Source organism: Hevea brasiliensis, chromosome 12 (assembly GCF_030052815.1).
Source record: "Hevea brasiliensis isolate MT/VB/25A 57/8 chromosome 12, ASM3005281v1, whole genome shotgun sequence".
Lineage (NCBI taxonomy): Eukaryota > Viridiplantae > Streptophyta > Magnoliopsida > Malpighiales > Euphorbiaceae > Hevea > Hevea brasiliensis.
Genome location: NC_079504.1, coordinates 35,535,111 through 35,559,731, shown reverse-complemented (window position 1 = coordinate 35,559,731; position 24,621 = coordinate 35,535,111). Strand labels below are relative to the sequence as shown.

Below are 24,621 nucleotides of genomic sequence, written 5' to 3'. Positions count from 1 at the left end.
ATATTTAATAAACACTAAACTTATTCTTATAATTTTTTAATAAAATTTACTATATATAATTTATCTCTTAGATTTTTTAAAAAGGTATTATATGTATTTTTTATGTGAAAAAATTTTATTTTTTTCATTAAATTAATAAAATTTTTATAATTAGTTATTAAAAAAAATTTCACAAATTATCTTATTTTTTAATTGTACTTTGTGTAAAACTATAAAGCAAAATACAAACAATAATAATAATAACATCTCTAGACTTTGGTAGCCCAACCCCAAAGCCCAAAAACTCAACCAGCCCATTTTAGGCTCATGCGCTTGAATTTGGCCCGTTAGGCCTGCGGGCTACCTGCTACACTCACCGTAAACGCAGACGCAACCGCCAAATTCTTTGTATTTTGTATTTTTTTTTCAGATTTTTATTCTACCTGACATTCCCAACTATCATTCTTGTTCTTCTTTCTGCATATCACACAGATTCTTGTTATTTATTTATTTTCACTTGTCATTTCCACGTTTAATAAGGGCAGTTTTTTGGGCCAAATTAGCAAATCTCTCGAACTTTTCAATTTTCTTTCTATGGGGTTTAACAATACCAGTTCCAATTCCTTATGAGTTAATTCTTCTGAACTATTCTGATTTCAATTTGTCTTCTTTGCTAAGTATTGTTTAATTTACGTGCTTTTGTAGCGTTTTCTGAAATCCCATTTTATAATTTGTTGGGTATAATAAGCTATACTTTTTATGGGGTGAATTTTCACTTGGAATCTCGCATTTAGATGACTTGAAGAAATCCCATTTGTTACTTTCTTAAACAATTTCAATATACCAAGCCTCTTTCCTTAAGCCATTTGAAGGTTACCATTTTATTAGTTTGCTTTGGAACCGTTTTAGATGGCGGATTCCAAAGCAAATCCGGATGTTACAGAAGAGACATCGCCTGATTTGCTGAAGAACACGCCGGGGAACATTGCGAGATTGGAGGATGTTATAGAGCATAGCAAGGGCCGCCAGAAGTACCTGGCTCAGACTAGGAGTCCCTCTGATGGAAGCGATGTTCGGTGGTATTTCTGCAAGGCACCTTTGGCTGAGAATGGTAAGTTTGAGCTCTTTATCCAATTTGAGTATGTTCTAGCCTACTTGAAATATTACTATAAGTTGAAAAATTTTTGTTTATTTATGCTGATCAGTCTGTATTTGGTGAAACTTAAGTAAAAAAAGGAAAAGCAGAACTGCTCATTTTGCTAATTTGGTGTTTCTACAGAGTTAGCTGCGTCAATCCCTCGCACTGAGATAGTGGGAAAGAGTGACTATTTCCGTTTTGGTATGAGAGATTCTCTTGCAATAGAGGCGTCTTTCTTGCAGGTCAGCATTTTGAAGACTCTATTATTGGTTAAATGTTTAAATTGGCCCCTTCAATTTGCATCTTGGAATCAGGACACATTTTTAATTTGATAACGTTTTCTTTAATATTTAACATATGTCAGTTTGCTTATTGAGCATTGTGCTGATGCATTATGTTGATGTTGAATGAAATAGTTTCCATTACTTATTGTATTAAATGCTCAGTGCGTTAAGCAAGTGGGAAGTCTGATCAGTATAATGCAATTCTTTATTTATTTATTTTGCCTTTTATTTTGTTGCGCATACATTATAGAGAGAGGAAGAGTTACTCTCTAGCTGGTGGAAAGAATTTGCTGAATGTACTGAAGGCCCTGGGAGTCGATTTACATCAAGAAATAAGTTGGATGAGCAAAAAAGTGCATACTCTATAGAAAGTGCTCAGGCAGCTCAATTGTATGAAGCTGAAGAAGAAAGAGTTGGTGTGCCTGTAAAAGGAGGACTTTATGAGGTATCCTTCATCTTTTTTCATCCTTCATTCTGCTTTTGTAATTTCTCAATCATCTTTTTCTTGCCATCCTAAAACCAGATTAGTATGAAATTTAAACTTTCAAATATAAACAAAAAAAACTGGGATCACTCATTTTTGCCTGCAGATAAAATTTGAAAATCTAAAGTAAGGGTTTCGGTTTGGTTTCTTGTCTTTAAATGGATGAGGATTAGTTTGACCATAAGGTAAATTTAATCGTGTACAAGGAGTCTTGTAACACCATAAAAGGGGGCAAAGAGAAATAATAAATGAAAAATGATGCAAATCCGCTTCCCAGGCAGAAGAGGAAATAAGGGATGTGAATGATGCCCTAGTAACCTCAGTATTCATGATAGCTACGTCTTGTACTAAAGTCTGACATATTTTTTGATTTAAAAGGTCAGATCATTGTCATCAGTTGTATTCTTGGAGATTAGTATTTTCTTTCCCAAATGTTTGGCATGGTAGATTTTAAATGGAAAATAAAGCTTTTTTTTTTTGGGCAATAAACTGTTACAGTGAATAGCCAACACGCAAAATAATGTATAATTTTAATGCTTTTATTTTCACTTCTTAAGTATACCTGATAATATTTATGATCTAACTAATGTCCTTGGCCATGTGTGGGAAGTGCGGGAAGTTGATGAAAATGGAGATATAGTTGGATTTATAACAGAAATAGGTAATCTTATTCTTATTGCATTGAACCAGTGACTGCTGTGCTTATACATGGAGAGGTTTAAAGATTAATGAAGGTGGAAGAATAATGTCTTAATAGTATTGCATTTTCTTTCTGAAGGTGATTGTCTATAGTTACATGCTCTTTAGTATTTCTAAAGGGAAAATGCTCTTTCATCTGAAATGTGCAAATTTTTGGAGAGAAAAGCTTTGTTTTTTCATTTCTTTTATGTTTGACATTCAACGCTAGTTGCATGTCTTTGCACATTGTTGAGAATTTAAGATATGTGGTAAATAATAGAGAACCGACGATCTTGTGGTGAGAGTTTTAGTTTCCCTTTTCATTTTCAATCACTTTTTGCAAGTATCAAGCAACACCCCAAGTCCCTTATTAGAAAGGGACTTCTGACCTGATTTATATATATGGGCCTTGGTGAACCACTGATAACATCTAGAAGTTGACTTTTGGGTCATGTCGTTAGGCCTAGCTTTGCTCTAGCTGTTAGGCCAGTAGTCCTTTAGTGCATATGGGCTCAAGTCGTGACATATCATTTAAGATTTGAGCTAACATGTTGCTGAAATTATATTTTCTATGTTTTGTTTGATGCCTCTGGATTTGGATGTGAAGTTGTGAACATTAGTATTTGCTTAAAGAGCAGTGCTCTACAATTTAGAACGGTAGAGTTTTGCCATTGCTGATTTTGTGAGCCATTTTTTTCTTCCTTTTTTATATGAATCTATGGTTTTGAAAGGAGTGTCTCTTGTTGACATATAACTTAATTTTGTTGAATGACTGCTTCTTTTTTGAAATAATGATTTGCTTTATTAGGGTTGTGGAGGACTAACTGTTGCATCTTACGGAAACTATTAGAAATATGTTTGTTGTGTCTTGATAAGTGGGTGTGACGCAATGTCAGGAAAGTTACATAGCCAGAATTGCACTTTAGTTTCGTATTGGGTAAGATTTCAGGCTTTTGTTTGGTTGGCAATACTTAATAGTAAAAAATAATGGTTTGTAGCAAGTTGAAGGCCTGAAGACATTGTCATTTCTTGTATATATCCTTCGCTTTCTCTGTGGTGAGAGTAATTAAAATCTGCATTTGCATTGTTCTGTCAAGAGTATTTAGAACAAGCTTTTTTGCTATTTCTTGTGAATAGTATGTTTGCACGTGGACCTGGAGTACTTTTTCAAGATCTAGTTTGGGGGTTTTATGAGGACAAAGGAGGAAAGGGGGAAGGTTCCTTGGAGTTGTGCAAGTTGTTGTGATTTGGTTGATTGAATAAAGCCTTTTTTTTTAATTTATTTTTATATTTCTTTGTTTTAAGCTAAAGAGGATTTTTTTTTGGAATAAAGCCTTTTTTTTTAAAATTATTTTTATACTTCTTTCTTTTAAGCTAAAGAGGTTTTTTTCTTTTGGTTGTACTCACTCACTTCCTCATATCTTTTAATGCAATATTTTTTTTTTATCAAACTAAGGAAAGAATTGTGAGTGTTATTAAACTTTTTAAGCTACATATGATGAGCGACCTTCAATTGAAAGATGTTACCATTTCCAAATGATCTAATCTCATTGGCATACCAAATATGGTATGGTTGCTTTTGATCTTGCTAAATTCATAATAACATTTATGCTAGCAGATATGGGATGTATGGGCAGTTATTTTGCACTTTGGTGCATGCCATCTTACATTCCATTCTCCCTCTCTTTTCTTTTCCTGGTTATTTGAAGCTGGAATGGCTAATGTCTTCTCATGTTCTATCACATTGATTTTTTTTTTTTTGGTTTGGTATTTAAATTCAATTTCTTTGTTACCTTTTGTTGAGAATTATGGACCAAAGTGTGAATATCAAACTAGCAGGCTACAAATTGAACTAGGATCCTCATTACCAAAATGGCCTAAGCTGTTTTGATTTGGTTTGTCAACACTCATATGTCTTTAATTTTCTTGTACACTATTGGTGTGGGACTTATTCTCACAACTGATATTCCCACTCCCCCTCAAGTGGCAGCACATTTGAAACCTGAAACTGAAATGCAATGGCAACAACAGGAAATTGAACTGAAATTAAAACCAGGCCCTAACCTACTCTGGTACCATGTTGAGAATTATGGACCTGGATGTGTGAATATCAAACTGGCAGGCTAGCAATTGAACTGGGCTTGAAATTGGGCTCCCCATCACCAAAATGACCTAAGTTGTTTTGGTTTAGTTTGCCAACACTTATATGCTCTTTAATTTTCTTGTAGACTATCAATGTGGGACTTATTCCTACAAGTGATATTCCAACATCTTTGTGCGCATAAAGTGAATTTTTCAAGCATAGTCGTCTTAATGAAGATTTGTATTATTATCATGCATGTTTATATTTACTCATAATTGTTGCCTTATGTTCTTAAATTTGGCACGTTATTCCATAATTTGACGTAAAAGGAAAATCACTGATGATATTTTCTAATACTTTCCAGGTAGATCTAGTGAAGAGACATTGTTTTCCTGTTTATTGGAATGGAGAAAATCGGCGTGTGTTAAGGGGTCATTGGTTTGCTCATAAGGGGGGCCTTGATTGGCTGCCTCTTCGTGAAGATATTGCAGAACAATTAGAGATTGCATATCGCCGTCAGGTTTGCTCAGTGCTACCATCTCTTTTTTAAATAATTTTATTTGACACAGTGGGTGCAAACCATTTCTCATTCTTGCCACAAAATTTCTTTAACTCTCAAGATAGTTTATATATTAGAGTTCAATAAGTGCCTTAATGTAGAATTATGCGGGAGAAAGGATAATCTTTTGTAAACCTATGTATTTAAGTTTTCAGCTTTGAAAAAACGTTGAGTGGTTTAGTTCTCTCTCTATTTCTTCAACTTTGAACTTGGCTTCAGGTTTGGCATAGGAGGACATTTCAACCGACAGGGCTTTTTGCGGCACGTATTGATTTGCAAGGGTCTACTTCAGTGAGTAATTATGTAAAAAAGGGAAATTCATTCATTTGATTGTTATTATCTAGCTCACTGGTTCACAGATATATGATTCACATCAATATATGAATGGCTGTGCTATGCAGGGACTTCATGCACTTTTCACAGGAGAAGACGATACTTGGGAGGCGTGGCTTAATGTTGATGCTTCTAGTTTTTCTAGTATCATTAGCTTAAGTGGAAATGGAATTAAGTTAAGGCGTGGTTATTCAGCATCTCACTCAGCAAAACCAACCCAGGTTTCCTTTTAGCTCTGTTGTAGTAGAAAACAATCTACCTTTGATTATTGTTCACAAAAATGGCATGTATGCATGACAGCAAACTTGGTATAACAGCTGCGGCCGCTCTTCCAATGTCATCCATATCACTCATCCTTTTCTCTCATACATATCATTTATGTAAAATTTCAGATTGGTTATAATTTCTAAGGTGCCTTTATTATATAAAGAATGGTAGGATTTGCTATTTTTGCATTCATATGGTAGAATATGGTGGTTATTTGTTCATCTTCTTTTATTTAGGATGAGCTTCGACAGCAGCAGGAAGAAGAAATGGATGATTACTGTTCACAGGTGTGCATTGTTTGATTCTGCTTGATGCATTGACTCATGCTGTTTTCAGTACATGACTACTGTGTCATGTATGTATGACCTATTTTTAGGCATTCTCTTGAAAAGTTTTAGCTTCTTCCCTTTTTTATAAATTTTTAAATTTGTCAGTTATTTCATCTTAATTCTTTACGTACAAGTTACAAGAATAACACACAAGGGCTTGGAGAAGGGCTGCTTTGATTAGATTTTGTAGATGAAGTCTAAGAATCAGCTTGATTCTATCTTGATGGTTGCTTGTTTGTACAATCATCCATTTAAACTGTCAGTTTGAGCCAGGAGATCTTTCATGCAAAGAAGCATGATCATGAGGTTTTTGGGCCATTTGACTTTCTTTGATCTGAATAGCTTTCTATTAGTTATTGTCTCTAGATTTCAGATTGTTTGAATCATCTGTCATACTGATTCAGATGCTACTTATTTCCATGGATAGGAGTCATTATTGTTGTTTAGGCACTTTTTAATTCTACTGACACTCTTTCATCTTCTTTCACAACTGCGTGATTCTTGTAGATTGTTTTGCAGTCAGGCCATTTCATGTGTGAAAATGATCACCTCCTTTTTAGTTTGTTGTAATATTGTAAATGATGTGCCTGATAATATTACTTCCTTCTGTTCAAGTGTAGAAAAAATCAAGAGAGCACACACACACACACACACACACACACACATATATATATTATGCTATTAACTTAACCTAGTTGTGGATAGTATGAATATTAGCCTTTTTTTCTTTTTTTTGTTAAATTAATAATTTTCTTCTAGATATAGGTTCCTCTTCTAATATTGAATTCATTCATTAACTTTGTTGATTGGATATGGTTTAATCTTGCATTTTTGGTGGTCTAGGTTCCTGTTCGGCATGTTGTTTTTATGGTTCATGGAATTGGTCAAAGGTTGGAGAAATCTAATTTGGTTGATGATGTTGGTAGTTTTCGCCATATCACAGCCAGTCTTGCTGAAAGACACCTAACTGCACATCAACGTGGTGCTCAGCGAGTACTTTTCATACCATGCCAGGTAAATGAAGTGCTAATCTCCCCAATTTGGAGTTTTGGACTTCCCTTTACAAAAGAGAAATGATTTATATGTTCACAGCCAAGCTAAATATTGTCCATTTCCAAAAATTTCCTGCAATGAATGTTGACTTGTGAAGTTTAATTAGTTTTGCATGCTCTCCATATGAAGTAATTATTTCATAAATTTATTGTATCTTATGTATTGACTTTTTAAAGCAGACAACCATAATGGACATCTCAATAAGGAAAACGAGGACTGTGATTTGGGATAACGTGCTTTTTTGTTTATTCTTTAGTTATTTGTTTGTTGACTCCCTTCCATGAATTAAGATAAAACCGCATCACATTTCATGCAGTTCTAATGAAGTTAGGCTTTGTTCAGCTAATATGAATGTAAAGGTACTTGTGTGTCATTGTTATTTGATGAGGCTGTGGCACTGTACATTACATCAAGATTGCCGTTTTCTATCTTTATTTCTTTAAAAAAAGTTAGTAACATCATAGTATAAGGGGGCTAAGCTGTTATTATTTGTTCGATTCAGCTGAATGGGGTATTATCTATTTTTTGAACTTGACATACCATTGAAAAGTTTGCATTCACATTCTGCATTATCAATTTGTGAACATACCATTGAAAAGTTTGTAGTCACTTTCTTTTTATTAGAGTAGTATCACAAAAAATGGATATAAATTTTTAGCAACAAAATGTCAAGCTTCTTGTTGAGAATTGCAGGTCCAAGAGTGTGGATCAACAAATTGGCCGGCACTGCTTAGGAATTGGGTTGAAATTGGGCTTACCATCACCAAAATGGACTAAGCCATTTTGGTCTGGATTGCATCACTTTATAAAGCATTTTTAATCTTTTATCCTTAGGCCATGTGGGATTGTCTCATTTTCACATTCCAACTCTCCCCTTCAAGTGCAATTGGGTTCTAGCTCAGGCTCTTGAGCCTAGTTGTCATTTGTCATTGCATGAGGGGCCCATTTGGGTCTGGCTTTTCTTGGCTTTGCCATTAGGGTCTAGCTCCCTTTGAGTAGCTTATGGGTTCTCTTAGTTTGGCTTATCTTTGTAATGCAGAATAGGAAGTTTAGAATTTTATTTAGGAATTTAATTATTATAGAATTAGGTAATTTAAAGAGTTTTTATTATTTAGGAATTTTATTATTATTAGGTTTATTATTTCCTAGTTTATCTTATTTAGTATTACTAATTAGGATTGAATTAGGGTTCTAAAATTCTAATGCGATTGAGATTCCTAATTCTATAAATAAGACCTAAGGTTTCTATTGTTACTAGATCAGTTTTGTGATGACAATTTCTATGAGATAAATAATATCTTGAAAATTAGTTCTCCTTTTCAAGGATTAGTCCTTGATTTCTCTTCTTTTTGGTTTTTTCCCTTTATTCTACATCAATTTTGGTATCAGAGCCCAAAATCAATCCAAATTTCTTTAGCTTCTGCAAACTTTCAAGCTTTCAAACTAATACTCTTGTCCTTTCAAAATCTTTTCTGCCTATTATTTATATAAAAAAAAACCCCAGAAACTTTGAGAGACTTCATTGCGACAAAAAGAGAACCCAGTGCTGATAGTACCTTCAACACCCTCCCCACATTGTTAGCCAACAATCTTCTGTTTCTCCTCATCGGAACTGTCATCCGACGCTCCTACTGCCAGTTTCCATCGGTTCAGGTTAGATCCAACTTTGAACCTACAACAGCTTGAAGTAGATCTCATGCAGTTACTTTGAGTTGAGTTGCACCAGATCTGTTCTGCCTCCTGACATCTCCACCACTTGGCTGCCTTATTGTCTTCTCATGCTAGTTCAACAATACTGGACAGGAGTTTTAAAGCAACAATGATTGTTAATACTGGTATGAGCTTTTGATTTGTGTTTTTAAGACTTAATGAAGTGGTTTGATGATGGACAACAAAATGAATTTAATGATTCATCAGTACATCTAGACGAGTTATGGGATACGATTCAAGGAATACAAACTGAGATTGATGGATATTATGAACAGTTTGATGAAATATCTTATTTGGTAGATTTATATGGTGGTCCTAAGCATTCTCCTTGTAGTTTATTTGATGAGTATCGAGATAGACAGCTAATCTTACAATATAGGGAGAAAGCACTTGAAGAATGTAAGAACAAGTACCATGATAAACAAGCTCGTCAACAAGTTAAGGATAAAGAAGCTGAAGAATTTGAAAAATGGAAAGAAGCACATTTGTTTCAATTGAGAGAACAGTTGGATACAATAAAAAATATTGAAAATATAAAAGCAAAAGGTCTTGAAAAAGCAAGGCAACAATAAGAAGAACAATGAGAGAAGCTTGAATTTGAAAAGCAACTTGAGGTTGAAGTTGAAATTGAAAAGGAGCAATTGAAGAACCTATGATTGAAGAATCTTAAGATTTGAGTCTTGAACATAAACCTGTTGAAGAGCCTATTCTAGAGCAAGAAACTGATGAGGCTACTCAAGCCATGGAAATTTGAATGAAAATTGAAGAAAATTAAGTTATTCCTAGTGATTTGAGGAGCCTTTCAGCTATTAATCCATTTGATTTTATTTCTCCAAATGTTTTGGAGGAGCAACGGAAAGTATGAAGTGCTTGGTTTCAAGCTTGTTGCTACCATACAAGAATGAAGAGTTGATTGTTTTCCTAATGCAGTTTCTGATTCTTCGACTCTTTAGAACTCGAGGTTGAGTTTTTTCCAATCAGGGGAGAATAATGCAGAATATGAAGGTTAGAATTTTATTTAGGAATTTTAATTATTATAGCATTGGGAAGTTTAAAGAGTTTTTATTATTTAGAAATTTTATTATTATTAGGTCTATTATTTTCTAATTTATTTTATTTAGTATTCCTAATTAGGATTGAATTAGGGTTTTAAAATCCTAATATTATTGGGATTTTTAATTTTATAAATAAGACTTAGGGTTTCTATTGTTATTAGATAAGTTTTATTATGACAATTTTTATGAGATCAATAATATCTTAAGAATTAGTTCTCTTTTTCAAGGATTGGTCTTTGATTTCTCTTCTTCTTGGTTCTTTCCCTTTGTTCTACATCACTTTGGTTTAGCTCATCGGTTAGCTCCTTTATGCTCAACCAACTGTGATTTCGAGTCCCAGATCTATGGCCGTTTAGCCTCATCACTCTAATACCATGTTGAGATTTGTAGGCCCAAGAGTGTGGATCAACAAATAAGCTGGGTCTGCTTCAGTAATTAGGCTAAAATTGGGCTCCCCATATTTTGGTTTGGTTTGCATCACTTTATAAGCCCTTTATTTTTTGTACTTGGCCAATGTGGGACTTTGTCCCATTTTTCACATTCCAACACTTCTAGTCATTTTATTTTTTTGAGGGTATTGTTACCGATACCCTCTTTATATAATGATGGAAAACAATTGTAATGGGTAACGGCTATTACCAACTGTTTCTTAATAAGGAATGATGTTGCCCTCATAGGTAGATAGGGATTCTTTTTATTTGTGGTGCTAGAGCTTATTTTGTTTCCAGTTTCTACACTTCTCCTTTTGTTTCTCTCAAATTTTCCATCTTCACAAGTCTTCATTGATTCATTATTGAGCTAAGATCATCAAGTAGTGAAGGTTTATTTGAAGTGATGGAGAACAATTAATCTTGTAGAAAGAGATGATTCTCCTTAATTTCAATTAATCTGTACATGGCTATATTTATACAATTGATTCCTATAATTGTGTTTTACTAATTAGGAAGAAATCCTAAATAAGAAATCCTAAATAGGAATACAGAATACATAATATACAGAAAAATAATATAGTGATTGACTTTCCATAACACTCCCCCTCAAGTTGGAGCATAGATGTTAATCATGCCCAACTTGTTACAAATGTAGTCAATCCTAGCTCCATTCAGAGCTTTTGTGAAAATATCTCCTAACTGCTCTCCAGTTTTGATGTGTCCTGTTGAGATGATTTGTTGTTGAATCTTTTCACGAACAAAGTGACAATCAATCTCAATATGTTTGGTCCGCTCATGAAACACGGGATTAGAAGCAATATGGAGAGCAGCTTGATTATCACACCACAATTTCGCAATAATCTGACTCACGTCCTCTACCAATAATCTGTTTCGTCGTAAGATCCTGAAATAAACACTGGTCAGGAAAAAAGGAAACAGAACAATTTAAGGTACGAGTAAGTTTACTAACAGAAAGTAGATTAAAAGAGAATTTTGGTAGACACAAAATGGATGACAAAGAAATTGACGAAGTCGGGTTCGCAGTTCCAGAACCCATTACACAAGAAGTAGAACCATCAGCTAAAGTTACAGTAGAGGAAGTGAGATTAGACTGAAAAGCAGATAGAAGACTAGAATTACCTGTCATGTGATCTGTCGCACCAGAATCAATAACCCATTTGGATGAGGAAGACACAAGGCATGTAGTAGATTTACCTGACTCAGCGATCGCAGTGACGGGGGAATTGGTAGGCTTTAGAGATGCCTGATACTGGGAAAACTGTGCAAAATCCTCTGTAGATACCAAAATAGTTTTCTCAGAGGAAGATACTGTATAATCCTCTGCTGCCATATTTGCCATCTGTGATCACTGATTTTTCCTCTGAAGTTGCAGACAATTATATTTTGTATGGCCAGGCTCATGGCAATAATAACAAATGACTCCTCTTGAGTCCTGATTAGAACTAGCCTCTCCATTACGCTGATTACTTCTGTTGCCTGTAATTCCTCCTCTGCTTCCTCTTCTATTATCCTGTTGTCCATTTGGATTATGGCTAATAAGAGCACTACTGGCAGGCTGTGAAGATTGGGTACTCTATGTACGACGTACCCGTGTGAACGTTTCATGCAAAGAGAAAATCTCAGAACTGGAGAGAATCTGAGATTTAGCAGTCTCATACTCTGAAGGAAGGCCTGCAAGAAAACTCATAACAGCCAGTTGCTCCCATTGGGCCTGCTAAACTTTCACATCAGGATTAAAAGGCAACAATACATTAAGTTCCTCATATACCTGTTTAAAATCCATAAAATAAACCGTGAGAGACTTATCTTCTTTCTCAGCACGGTAGAATGCCTTACAAATATTATAAATACGGGAGATATTCCCTTTACCAGAATACAGAAAATCTAAGTAATCCATCAATTCCTTAACAAATTCACAGTGATTAATTAAACTAATTACCTCACTGTGAATCAAGTTCCGAAGCTGCAAAAACAACCGAGCATCCTCCCTTAGCCAAGTTTGTCGTGTATCATCCGTAGGTGGATCTTTAGTAAGGTGATCATCCTTATCAATGCTACGCAAATAGACCCTAACAGTCTTACTCCACTCCAGGTAATTCGAACCATTAAGTTTGTGTTCCGTGATCTTAGTCATCATCGGAATCACATCAGAAATAACATTCTTATTGTCTGCCATTTGTTGAGACAAAGAAAACTAACCGAAACGCTAATCCAAAGTGCTTACAGCAGCAAAATAACCCAAAATCACAAATCAAGCAAATACCGAAATAGGATCTGAGAGCCAAACCTCAGAAGTCCTTTAATGGTGTACTGGATCAGGCAACAACACACAGTGGTGGAATGAGGGGGTTGAGGCGACGCCGGCGATGTTGATCGGAGTCAAAACGGCCGATCGGCGGCCAAGGTCTCTCTTGAGCTGGGTGGTGAGAATAAATAGTCACCCTAGATAGATGACCTGCTCTGATAACACGTAGAAAGAGATGATTCTCCTTAATTTCAATTAATCTGTATATGGGTATATATATACAATTGATTCCTATAATTGTGTTCTATTAATTAGGAATAAATCCTAAATAAGAAATCCTAAATAGGAATACAGAATATACAGAGAAATAATATAGTGATTAACTTTCCATAACAAATCTGTACTTCTATATCATTATTCTCCTAAGTCCCAACCCATTCAGGATCCTACTACAATGAGCCACACTCCATATGCCCGTTTAGGATCCTAGTTATTTTTAGTTATAAATTAATTAATGCTAATGATGTCAATGAATGATGGATTTCATATTTTTATTTGATGTGTTTATGCTTATTATTTAGTTGTGTATCTTAGTTTTAATTATATCTTTAAATATCTATTAATTTCATGAACTTTGCAAATTTTTCAAAAAAATTTGTGTAGTGATTGCGTTGTGACTGTTACAGGCTTGTTTCCATTCACATCTGTGACTGTGATTTAAATCCATGCTTCTAGTGTTGCAAGAAAGTTGGTGGGAGTTTCCTTTGTTTTGAGGATTTGTGTATATTTGGGATTGGGCACTGCCAAAATGCTTATTAGTTTATTTTTTGAAATTATCATTTGGATAGATTCCTAGCTGATCCCTTGTGAGAAAACTACAAATTTTTTGACAATCATTATCAGGCATGTTTCTTACTCTGGGAAAATTGAGAATTCGAAATTTTTGAAATTTTCACTAAAATAAGCGGCTACCTGGTCTTTTGGAAAATATATGGAAAACAATGGGATCCCACCAACAATATGGTAAATTAAAAAGTACAGTTATCTTTGGATGGATGATTGCAGTTTATTTTTGGTATGAACTAGTCTAGTAAAATTCAAGATTCACTCAGAAAATGTGAGGCATTTTAGGATGGATTTTTTTTGCCCAGCTTAAGCTTTCTTTTTCTCTGGTTTTGTTAACACTTGCTTTAACTCTTCTCATGTCTTCTCTTCATATTTGCTTCTCTTTATTTTTGATTTTGTTTTCATTTCTTTGTCTTAGTGTTAGCATGTGCTATAATCGCATAGTATTCCTGCTTTTCTATTTCAGTGGAGAAAGGGCTTGAAGCTTAGTGGTGAAACAGCAGTTGAAAAGATTACTTTGGATGGTGTACGTGGTTTGCGTGTCACGCTGAGTGCAACAGTACATGATGTATTATACTACATGAGCCCCATCTATTGTCAGGATATTATTAACTCGGTGTGTACTTGATCTCCAAAATTTTTCTCTTCCTTCTTGTGGTTAATTATCCTGTAAAGGCTGTTTGAATCTTCTAAATTGCTTCTTTGCATTTGGTTGCTTAATGGAGATAGCATCATCATTTGTACCTGCAATAGATGTTTGACTTTATTCATTATTTAGGTACTCTAATTTTTTTTTTGGCTTTTGGTAAATATGTATTTAAAAGCTATGCCTTAGTTTGTTAAGAGCATGTAAGCTTTTGTTCTTGACTGATGTTTGTAGTTTCTTCAAAAATAAACTTCTGGTGGAGATATCTTCAGCAACAAGTGATAATGTCATTGCATATTCTATTTCAAAATCTTTTTCGTCCCACATAAATAATTGCGTTTAAAGTCCCTTTCATAGGTGTATGTGATGAGATTTTGATTATCATAGTATTCTGTATTTATTTATTTATTATTATTTTTTCTTTTTGGTAATTTGACCAATTACAACCTTATTTCATGAAGGACCATATTAATGGCTTCAAGTTTTTTAGATTGGGACTAGAAACTCATTAGAAGTATGAATTGATGAATAATAACTTCTGCTCCAGGTATCAAACCAATTAAACCGGTTATATTTGAAGTTTCTTAAGCGAAATCCTGGTTATGATGGAAAGGTATGTGGCTCATTGAGCTGATGCTGTGTTTCTTTGTCAACCCATGACAGTTTATTTGCACTGGATAGTCTCAAAATTTTGCTAATATTTGGATAGGTTTCTATCTATGGTCATTCTTTGGGAAGTGTCCTCTCGTATGACATTCTCTGCCATCAGGAGAATCTATCCTCACCATTTCCAATGGATTGGATGTACAAGGAACATGCTAGGAGTGATCAATCTTCTCTTGACATGACCAATCAATCCTCTGTAGGTGACTCTTCAACCAATCTGGAGGGTAACAACCCCAGTGTGCTTAATGGAGCAATGGAAAAAGCAAATCCTGTTCATGAAGAAAGGACAAATGAACAATCTACTTCAGTATGTCCTGATGGACATGCTTCAGATTTTCCCACTATCCCAAATCAACTGGTTGATGATTTAGAGGAACTGCCTGCAATTGCTCTGGACTCTAAGCAAAAAAGTGAGAAAAGTGACGATGAATTGGGTAATGATTCTAGTGACATGCTTTCTCAGGAAAGGGATCAATTAGTTGAAGCTGCTGGAGTGAAATGTGATGATCACATTAATGGTTTTGCGAAAATGGTAGGAGAAGACTACAATGGTACTAGCAATAAGGATAAAGCAATTAAATTGCTAAGGGAAGAGGTCTGCGATTATAGATATGTGATTCTTTTTCTGTAGAATTTAGTAGACAAGATTGCTGTGCGTAAAATTTGTGGTTTGTGTTTCAGATTGATTCCCTTAAGGCTAAAATTGCCAAATTGGAATCACAATCCAGTGTTAGAGATATACGTGGTGGGTTGCCTCAAGGTAATAGCTAGTCTTAACATATGTTGTTAGCTTCTTATTTTATGAAGGTGCTATTCGGTGTTGATATCATTGGGTTTTGATGTGTTAAACAGAAAATACAGTGGACATTGGAACCACAACAAAGCAATCCATATCTGAGAGGCAGCCATCCAGGATAGGTGATGCACCAAAGAGTCATACACCTTATATTAAGTACACAAAGCTTGAATTCAAGGTATAGATAAAATATATTGAGAATTATGGACTCAAGAGTGTGAATATCAAATTGGCAGGCTACATGCTGAATTGGGCTTTCCATCACTAAAATAGCCTATGCCATTTTTGTTTGTTTTGCAAACACTTATGTGCCCTTTAATTTTTTTGTATGCTACCGATGTGGGACTTGTTCCCACAAGTGATATTCCAATACTTCCCCTCGAGTGGTAATCGGGACATCTGGTTGACATTTGAAAATTGGAATCCTCTCTCTGAAACTGAAATGCAGCGGGAATATCTCGAAATTGGGCTAGAACTGAAATTAGGCCCTGACTTGCTCTGATACCCTATTATGCAATATACACACACACACACACACACACATAAGAATGCCTTAAAATTTTGTAATCTAAATGGGAATACATCCTTATAACTATGCTAATATATACCTATAACTATGGTAGCTAAACTAGAAAACAATAAACTCAACTCAACTAAGCCTTCATCCCAAAAATTTGGGGTCGGCTATATGGATTCGCTTTCTCCACTCTAAACGATTTTGGGTTAAATCCTCAGAAATATGTAATGCTTCTAGGTCATGTTGTACTACTCTCCTCCAAGTCAATTTAGGTCTACCCATTTTTTTCTTTCTATCCTCTAACCTAATGTGCTCTACTTGTCTAACTGGAACCTCCGTATGTCTACGCTTCACATGACCAAACCACCTCAATCTTCCTTCTCTCAACTTATCTTCAATTGGCATCACTCCTATCTTTTCTCTAATACTCTCATTTATCTAATCTAGTGTGGCCACTCATCCACCTTAACATTCTCATCTCTGCAACTCTTATCTTAGACGCATACGACTCTTTCAGTGCCCAACACTCACTACCATATAACATAGCCGGTCGTATGGCTGTACGGTAAAATTTTCCTTTCAACTTATTGGGAATCTTACGATCACATAAAACTCCCGTGGCACGTCTCCACTTCAACCATCCGGCTTTAATCCTATAACTAACATCCTCCTCACATCCCCCATCTACTTGAAGGACTGAGCCTAGATATTTAAAGTGATTACTTTGGGACAGTACAACTCCATTCAAACTAACTCCTTCCCTATCATCAGTTTGGCCTTCACTGAACTTGCAATGCATGTATTCTGTCTTTGTTCTACTTAACTTAAAACCCTTTGACTCTAGAGTACTTCTCCAAAGCTCTAGCTTTCCATTGACTCCTTCTCGTGTCTCATCTATCAGAACAATATCATCCGCAAACATCATGCACCAAGGAATACTCTTTTGTATATATTTCGTCAATTCATCTAAAACTAATGTAAAAAGGCAAGGGCTTATGGCTGATCCTTGGTGTAATCCAATTGAGATCGGAAAATCTCTTGTGTCCCCTCCCATCGCTGCACTTGATGAGTTGCTCCTTCATACCTATCTTTAAACACTTGTATGTACCTAATAAATACCCTCTTTTGTTCTAACACATTCCATAAGACATCTCTTGGAACACTATCATAAGCCTTCTCCAAATCAATAAAAACTATGTGTAGATCTTTCTTCACATCTCTATATTTCTCCATCAAGCTTCTAATGAGAAAGATCGCTTCCATAGTTGAACGACCGGGCATGAAACCAAATGATTGAGAGAGAGAAGTATCATGACGTAGTCGATGCTCTACAACTCTCTCCCACAACTTCATAGTATGACTCATGAGTTTAATTCCCCTATAATTTGAGCAACTCTGTATGTCTCCCTTATTTTTAAAAATAGGTACTAAAATACTCCTCCTCCATTCATCAGGCATTTTCTTTGAGTTTAGAATCTTATTAAATAATTTAGTTAACCATGTAACTCCCATATCTTCCAAACACTTCCACACTTCAATTGGTATTTCATCGGGTCCACAGGCTTTACTCACTTTCATTCTCTTAAGTGCTTCCTTTACTTCTAAAGATCTAATCCTTCTAGTATAATTCACATTCTTTTCTATTGTTCTATAGTCTATATTCACGCTATTACCATTTTGACTATTATTAAAGAGATCATTAAAATAATTTCTCAATCTTTCTTTAATGTCCTCATCTTTCACCAACACTTTTCCTTCTTTATCATTAATGCACCTAACTTGATTAAGATCTTGACATTTCCTTTCTCTCCTCCTTGCTAATCTATAAATATCTTTCTCCCCTTCTTTAGTTCCAAGTTTCTCATATAACTTTTCAAAGGCCTGTGCTCTTGCTTGACTAACTGCCTTTTTTGCCTCTTTCTTTGCTATCTTGTACTGTTCATATGCCTCATTATTATCACATTTAGGTAATTTCTTATACCATTCCCTTTTTCTCTTCATTGCCTTTTGTACTTCCTCATTCCACCACCATCTCTCTTTTGAGGGTGGTCCATGTCCTTTAGACTCTCCAAGTACTTTTCTAGCTACTTCTCTAATCTTTGATGCCATCTGTATCCACATATCATTAGCCTCCATACCCAGCTTCCATACTTCGGACTCGAGAAGCTCATTTTTTAACTTCACTTGCTTTACTCCTTTGAACTCCCACCACTTTGTTCGAGCTACACTATTTCTTCTGACCTTACTTGAATTGTTCCTAAACTTGACATCCAAGACCACCAACCGATGTTGACTTGTTAAAGCCTCTCCTGGAATGACCTTGCAATCCTTGCATAGAGCTCTATTTGTCTTCCTTGTTAAGAGGAAGTCGATTTGGCTTCTATGTTGCCCACTTTTGAAAGTCACTAAATGTGACTCTCTTTTTATAAAGTAGGTATTTGCTAGTATTAGGTTGTATGCCATAGCAAAATCCAGGATGTTTTTTCCCTCCTCATTTCAACTGCCAAAACCAAAACCTCCATGAACATTCTCATAACCTTGTTTATTACTTCCTACATGTCCATTCAAATCTCCACCAATGAAAACATTCTTTTCATTCGGTATGCTTTGCATTAAATCATCCATATCTTCCCAAAACTTTTGTTTACTCTCACTGTCTAGTCCTATTTGTGGGGCATAAGCACTAACTATATTTATTGTTTCTCCTTCTAGTACTAGCTTTACTAGTATAATTCTATCTCCTAATCTTTTCACAGCTATTACTGTGTCTTTCAATGTCCTGTCTATGATTATGCCCACTCCGTTCTTGTTTCTCTCCTTTCCGGTAAACCACAGTTTGTACCCTGAATTACCCACTTCCTTACTTTTCTCTCCTACCCATTTAGTCTCTTGAATGCAAGCAATATTCACCCTTCTCCTTTCCAAGGTATCCACAAGCTCCATTAATTTTCCTGTAAGTGATCCAACATTCCAAGTACCAATCCTGATCCTCCTCCTATCTTGCTCCTTCCTAATTGGTCTCCTTCTATGATATCTTCTGTTATTTTCTATGCCTATTTTGTGTTCTGTTCCACTATCTGTTCTACTATTTGTCCTATGGACTAATTTCGTTACCCACACCCGTCCATGATGTGGGAACCCTTGCTCACTTAACACCACACCCGGGCGCCGGCATGGCGCGTCGCTTTCGGTGAACGCCCTACACCCTTGCATATTTCTCACTACACCCGGGCTCCGATGTAGCGCGTCGTTAGTAGAGGACGCCCCAACGTTTATATCATTTGAATCCATATCATAAGGTGTGACGAAATTTTTACGCTGGTTGTCACCTACCGTAACCCTCCTCCTTTATCCTGGCTTGGGACCGGCTAAGCGTAAACTACTTAGGCGGAGTTTAAACTAGAAAACAATATTTACATAATTACATAGTTGACTTCCTGTAACAAATAGTTTATAACTATGCTAATATATCCCTATAACTATGTTAGCTAAACTAGGGAACGATATTTACATAATTACATGGTTAATTTCCTATAACAAATAGTTCTTTTTCCTTTCCTTTTAAATTTTCTTTTACCTTTGTGTTCTGACTTCCGATATAGGAGGAAAACCTTGGCACATGGTAAGTTTGTTCCATTGTGATGTGAAGGTTATGGGTTTGAGTTGTGCAAACAACATCTTTACACACACAAAAAAAAAAAAAAAAAAGAAAAAAAGGTTGTGTACAATGGATAGCATTCCCCAACCCTTAGAATGCGGGGAGCCTATGCACTGAGGAGGTCCTTTGCATTGTGATGTACTAGTTTTGTTCCAAAGTTTCGAATTGTGAATTGTATTACTATCTTTGTCCAAAGTTTTTTTGTCCCTATGTAATATAATTTCAAATTCTAACATATTTATTTATTTATTTATTTTATGAATTAGAAAGTGAAGAGGTTACAAATTCTTAATCATCGTTGATTTCAGGTTTAATATCTCATGGACATGTCATTAATTTGAATGAAATTTTTATATATTAGGTTGACACATTCTTTGCTGTTGGATCACCTCTTGGTGTCTTCCTTGCGCTTCGTAACATTCGCATTGGAATTGGTATTACTCAACACCCAACATGAATATTGGTGATTTAATATTTTTAAGAGTGGTTACTCTGCATTTCATGAAATTTTTTGATGTTACTGTTTGCCTCATATGATTTATTAATTGCTATATACTGGTATAGCTTTCTTATCTTATCCCTTACAGATTTTAGCTATGTGTTTATTCCATTGACAAAATCTCTATTCTTAGGAGGCCATAACATAGACTAGTATCAAAATTAATATTTGGGCTGATAACCTAAAGGTCAAGTGCATGCTCATTATTTAGGACATTGGGTGTTCAAATAGTGGCATCCCCCATCCTTAGTTACTGTAGAAAGAGATAATTTCAATTAATCTGTACATGGGTATATATATACAATTGATTCCTATAATTATGTTCTACTAATTAGGAAGAAATCCTAAATAAGAAATCCTAAATAGAAATACAGAATACAGAATATACAAAGAAATAATATAGTGATTGACTTTCCATAACACTCCCCCTCAAGTTGGAGCATAGATGTTAATCATGCCCAGCTTGTTACAAATGTAGTAAATCCTAGCTCCATTCAGAGCTTTTGTGAAAATATCTCCTAACTGCTCTCCAGTTTTGATGTGTCCTGTTGAGATGATCTGTTGTTGAATCTTTTCACGAACAAAGTGACAATCAATCTCAATATGTTTGGTCCGCTCATGAAACACCGGAGTAGAAGCAATATGGAGAGCAGCTTGATTATCACACCACAATTTCGCAGGCAGGGAGGTCTTAAAACCTGTCTCATCTAGTAATTGAAGTATCCACATTACCTCACATACTGATTGTGCCATGACTCTGTATTCGGATTCAGCACTAGATCGAGAAATTACACTCTGCTTCTTGCTTCTTCAAGACACCAAATTTCCTCCAATAAAAACGCAATATCCAGTAGTTGACCTCCTGTCAACCTTAGATCTAGCCCAGTCAGCATCTGAAAAACATTCAACATTCAAATACCCATGATTACCATATAACAAACCTCTTCCTGGAGCGCCCTTTAGATAAATAAGATTTGTCCCAAGGCTTCCCAATGAGCAACAGTTGGGTAAGACATAAACTGACTTACCACACTAACAGCATAAGCAATGTCAGGACGAGTGACTGTAAGGTAGTTCAATTTTCCTACCAATCTCCTGTATCTCTCTGGATTTTCAAATAACTCACTATCCCCTGCTAACAGTTGTAAATTTGGAGTCATTGGTGCACTACAAGGCTTAGCACCTAATTTTCCTGTCTCTGTCAATAAATCAATGACATATTTTCTTTGAGACAAGAAAATACCCTTCTTACTTCTCATAACTTCAATACCCAAGAAATACTTTAACAATCCCAAGTCTTTGGTCCGAAACTGGGTTTGGAGGAAGGTTTTAAGAGATGAAATACCTGTAGAGTCACTCCCAGTGATGACAATGTCATCCACATAGACTACCAGGAGAATTAGACCAGTCTCAGATTGCCTATAAAATACTGAGTGATTACACTTACTCTTTTGCATACCAAATTCCTGTACTGCTTCACTGAATCTCCCAAACCAGACCCTAGGACTTTGTTTCAAGCCATAAAGAGACTTCCGAAGCCTACAAACTTTACCCAACTCCCTCTGAGCAACAAACCCAGGTGGTTGCTCCATATACACCTCCTCCTGAAGATCACCATGAAGGAAAACATTCTTGATATCCAATTGGTGCAAGGGCCAATCATATGTAGCTGCTAAAGAGATAAACAAGCGAACAGAAGTAAGTTTAGCTATAGGAGAAAAAGTGTCAGAATAATCAACCTTATATGTCTGAGCATATCCTTTTGCTACAAGGCGTGCTTTTAACCTAGCCACAGAACCATCAGGATTTACCTTTACTGTAAATACCCATTTGCAACCAATAGCTTTCTTACCAGTGGGCAAAGGCAATAGTTCCCATGTACTATTAGCATCTAAAGCCTCCATTTCCTCTTTCATAGCAGCACACCAGCCAGGATGAGACAGTGCCTCACCAATAGTATTAGGGATAGGAACAGAGTCTAAAGAAGTAACAAAACACCGAGAACAAGAAGACAATTGATTATAAGAAATAAAAGAAGAAATAGGGTAAGTACATGAACGTTTACCTTTACGAAGAGCAATGGGTAAGTCTAGATTAGAATCATGATCAGTATGAGGTACAGGATCTCCCAACGGAGTAGCTGGTGGAGGATCTGAGTCAGGAATCTCCAATCTCCTGGAATAAACATGAACAACGGGAGATCGAGTAGGTCTAGAGACAGAAGGAACAGGCTGTGGGAGAGGACTAGACATTGGTTGGACAGTATATATTAAGAGATCATCCTCCTCCCCCTAACTCTCATACACATATGATTGAGGAAAAAATGGAGTGGACTCAAAACATGTGACATCTGCAGAAACAAGATAACGATTAAGAGTAGGAGAGAAACAACGGTACCCTTTTTGCAGTCGGGAGTACTCAAGGAAGACACATTTGAGAGACTTTGGATCCAATTTAATAACCTGTGGACGAACATCACGCACAAAATAGGTACAACAAAAAATACAGGGTTCAACAGGGAACAAAGATTTTGTAGAAAACAAAGCAGTATAAGGAATATCTCCATTAAGGACAGAAGACGGCATACGATTAATCAAAAAACATGCCGTAGAAACTGCATCCGCCCAAAAGTGTTTAGGAACTTTCATCTGAAAAAGAAGAGTACGAGTTACTTCAAGAAGATGCCGATTTTTTCTTTCGGTCACGCCATTTTGGGATGGGGTATCCACACAGGAAGACTGATGAAGAATGCCATTTTGTGTCATATAAGACTGAAATTGTGCTGAAAAGTATTCTTTGGCATTGTCACTTCTTAATATGCGCACAGAAATATTAAATTGAGTTTTGATTTCATTACAAAAGGCATAAAAGATAGAAAACAACTCAGAACGATTCTTCATTAAATATAACCAGGTAACACGAGAGTAATCATCAATAAAAGTAACAAAATAACGAAATCTAGTTTTAGAAGTAACAGAACAAGGACCCCAAACATCAGAATGAACTAACTCAAAAGGAGATGAAGCCCGTTTATTGACTCTAGACACAGAAGGCAAACGATGATGTTTTGCAAACTGACACGACTCACATTCTAAATCGATAAAGACTGGCGAGGATATAGCTTCTTCATGGTAGAGAAAAAAGGATGGCCCAATCTACAATGAGCTTCAAGAGGTGTTAAGGTACTGGAGCAAACAAGCGACCGCGGTACATGATTTTCCAGAATGTAGAGACCACCTGACTCACGTCCTCTACCAATAATCTGCTTCGTCGTAAGATCCTGAAACAAACACTGGTCAGAAAAAAAGGAAACAGAACAATTTAAGGTACGAGTAAGTTTACTAACAGAAAGTAGATTAAAAGAGAATTTTGGTAGATACAAAATAGATGATAAAGAAATTGACGAAGTCGGGTTCGCAGTTCCAGAACCCATGACACAAGAAGTAGAACCATCAGCTAAAGTAACAGTAGAGGAAGTGAGATTAGACTGAAAAGCAGATAGAAGACTAGAATTACTTGTCATGTGATCTGTCGCACCAGAATCAATAACTCATTTGGATGAGGAATACACAAGGCATGTAGTGGATTTATCTGACTCAGCGATCGCAGTGACAGGGGAACTGGTAAGCTTTAGAGATGCCTGATACTGGAAAAATTGTGCAAAATTCTCTGTAGATACCAAAATAGTTTTCTCAGAGGAAGATACTGTAGAATCCTCTGCTGCCATATTTGCCATCAGTGATCGCTGATTTTTCCTCTGAAGTTGCAGACAATTATATTTTGTATGGCCAGGCTCATGGCAATAATAACAAATGACTCATCTTGAATCCTGATTAGAACTAGCCTCTCCATTACATTGATTACTTCTGTTACCTGTAATTCCTCCTCTGCTTCCTCTTCTATTACCCTGTTGTCCATTTGGATTACGGCTAATAAGAGCACTACTGGCAGGCTGTAAAGATTGGGTACTCTATGTACGAAGGACCCGTGTGAACGTTTCATGTAAAGAGGAAATCTCAGAACTGGAGAGAATATGAGATTTAGCAGTCTCATACTCTGAAGGAAGGCCTGCAAGAAAACTCATAACAGCCAGTTGCTCCCGTTGGGCCTGTTGAACTTTCACATAAAGATTAGAAGGCAATAATACATTAAGTTCCTCATATACCCGTTTAAAATCCATAAAATAAGCTGTGAGAGACTTATCCTCTTTCTTAGCACGGTAGAATGCCTTACAAACATCATAAATACGGGAGATATTCCCTTTACCAGAATACAGAAAATCTAAGTAATCCATCAATTTCTTAACAAATTCACAGTGATTAATTAAACTAATTACCTCACTGT

The 24,621-nt window shown here is 35.8% G+C and overlaps 1 protein-coding gene across 3 annotated transcripts in view; it reads left to right on the top strand.

The window, feature by feature from the left end:
* Window positions 1–392: 392 nt before the first annotated feature.
* LOC110644460 (phospholipase SGR2) overlaps window positions 393–24,621 on the top strand; it is a 33,637-nt gene continuing 9,408 nt past the window's right edge. The window contains exons 1-14 of one of the 3 annotated variants that reach the window (XM_021797237.2): window positions 393–1,090; window positions 1,259–1,359; window positions 1,652–1,846; window positions 5,011–5,166; window positions 5,425–5,508; window positions 5,607–5,759; window positions 6,042–6,092; window positions 6,978–7,148; window positions 13,962–14,111; window positions 14,689–14,754; window positions 14,851–15,402; window positions 15,489–15,567; window positions 15,660–15,781; window positions 20,140–20,212. In XM_021797237.2, coding sequence (XP_021652929.2) covers window positions 889–1,090; window positions 1,259–1,359; window positions 1,652–1,846; window positions 5,011–5,166; window positions 5,425–5,508; window positions 5,607–5,759; window positions 6,042–6,092; window positions 6,978–7,148; window positions 13,962–14,111; window positions 14,689–14,754; window positions 14,851–15,402; window positions 15,489–15,567; window positions 15,660–15,781; window positions 20,140–20,212 — 2,155 coding nt within the window. In that variant the 5' untranslated portion in view covers window positions 393–888. The remainder of the gene's footprint in view (window positions 1,091–1,258; window positions 1,360–1,651; window positions 1,847–5,010; window positions 5,167–5,424; window positions 5,509–5,606; window positions 5,760–6,041; window positions 6,093–6,977; window positions 7,149–13,961; window positions 14,112–14,688; window positions 14,755–14,850; window positions 15,403–15,488; window positions 15,568–15,659; window positions 15,782–20,139; window positions 20,213–24,621) is intronic. The other 2 variants (XM_021797238.2, XR_002492827.2) reach the window with 2 other exon arrangements.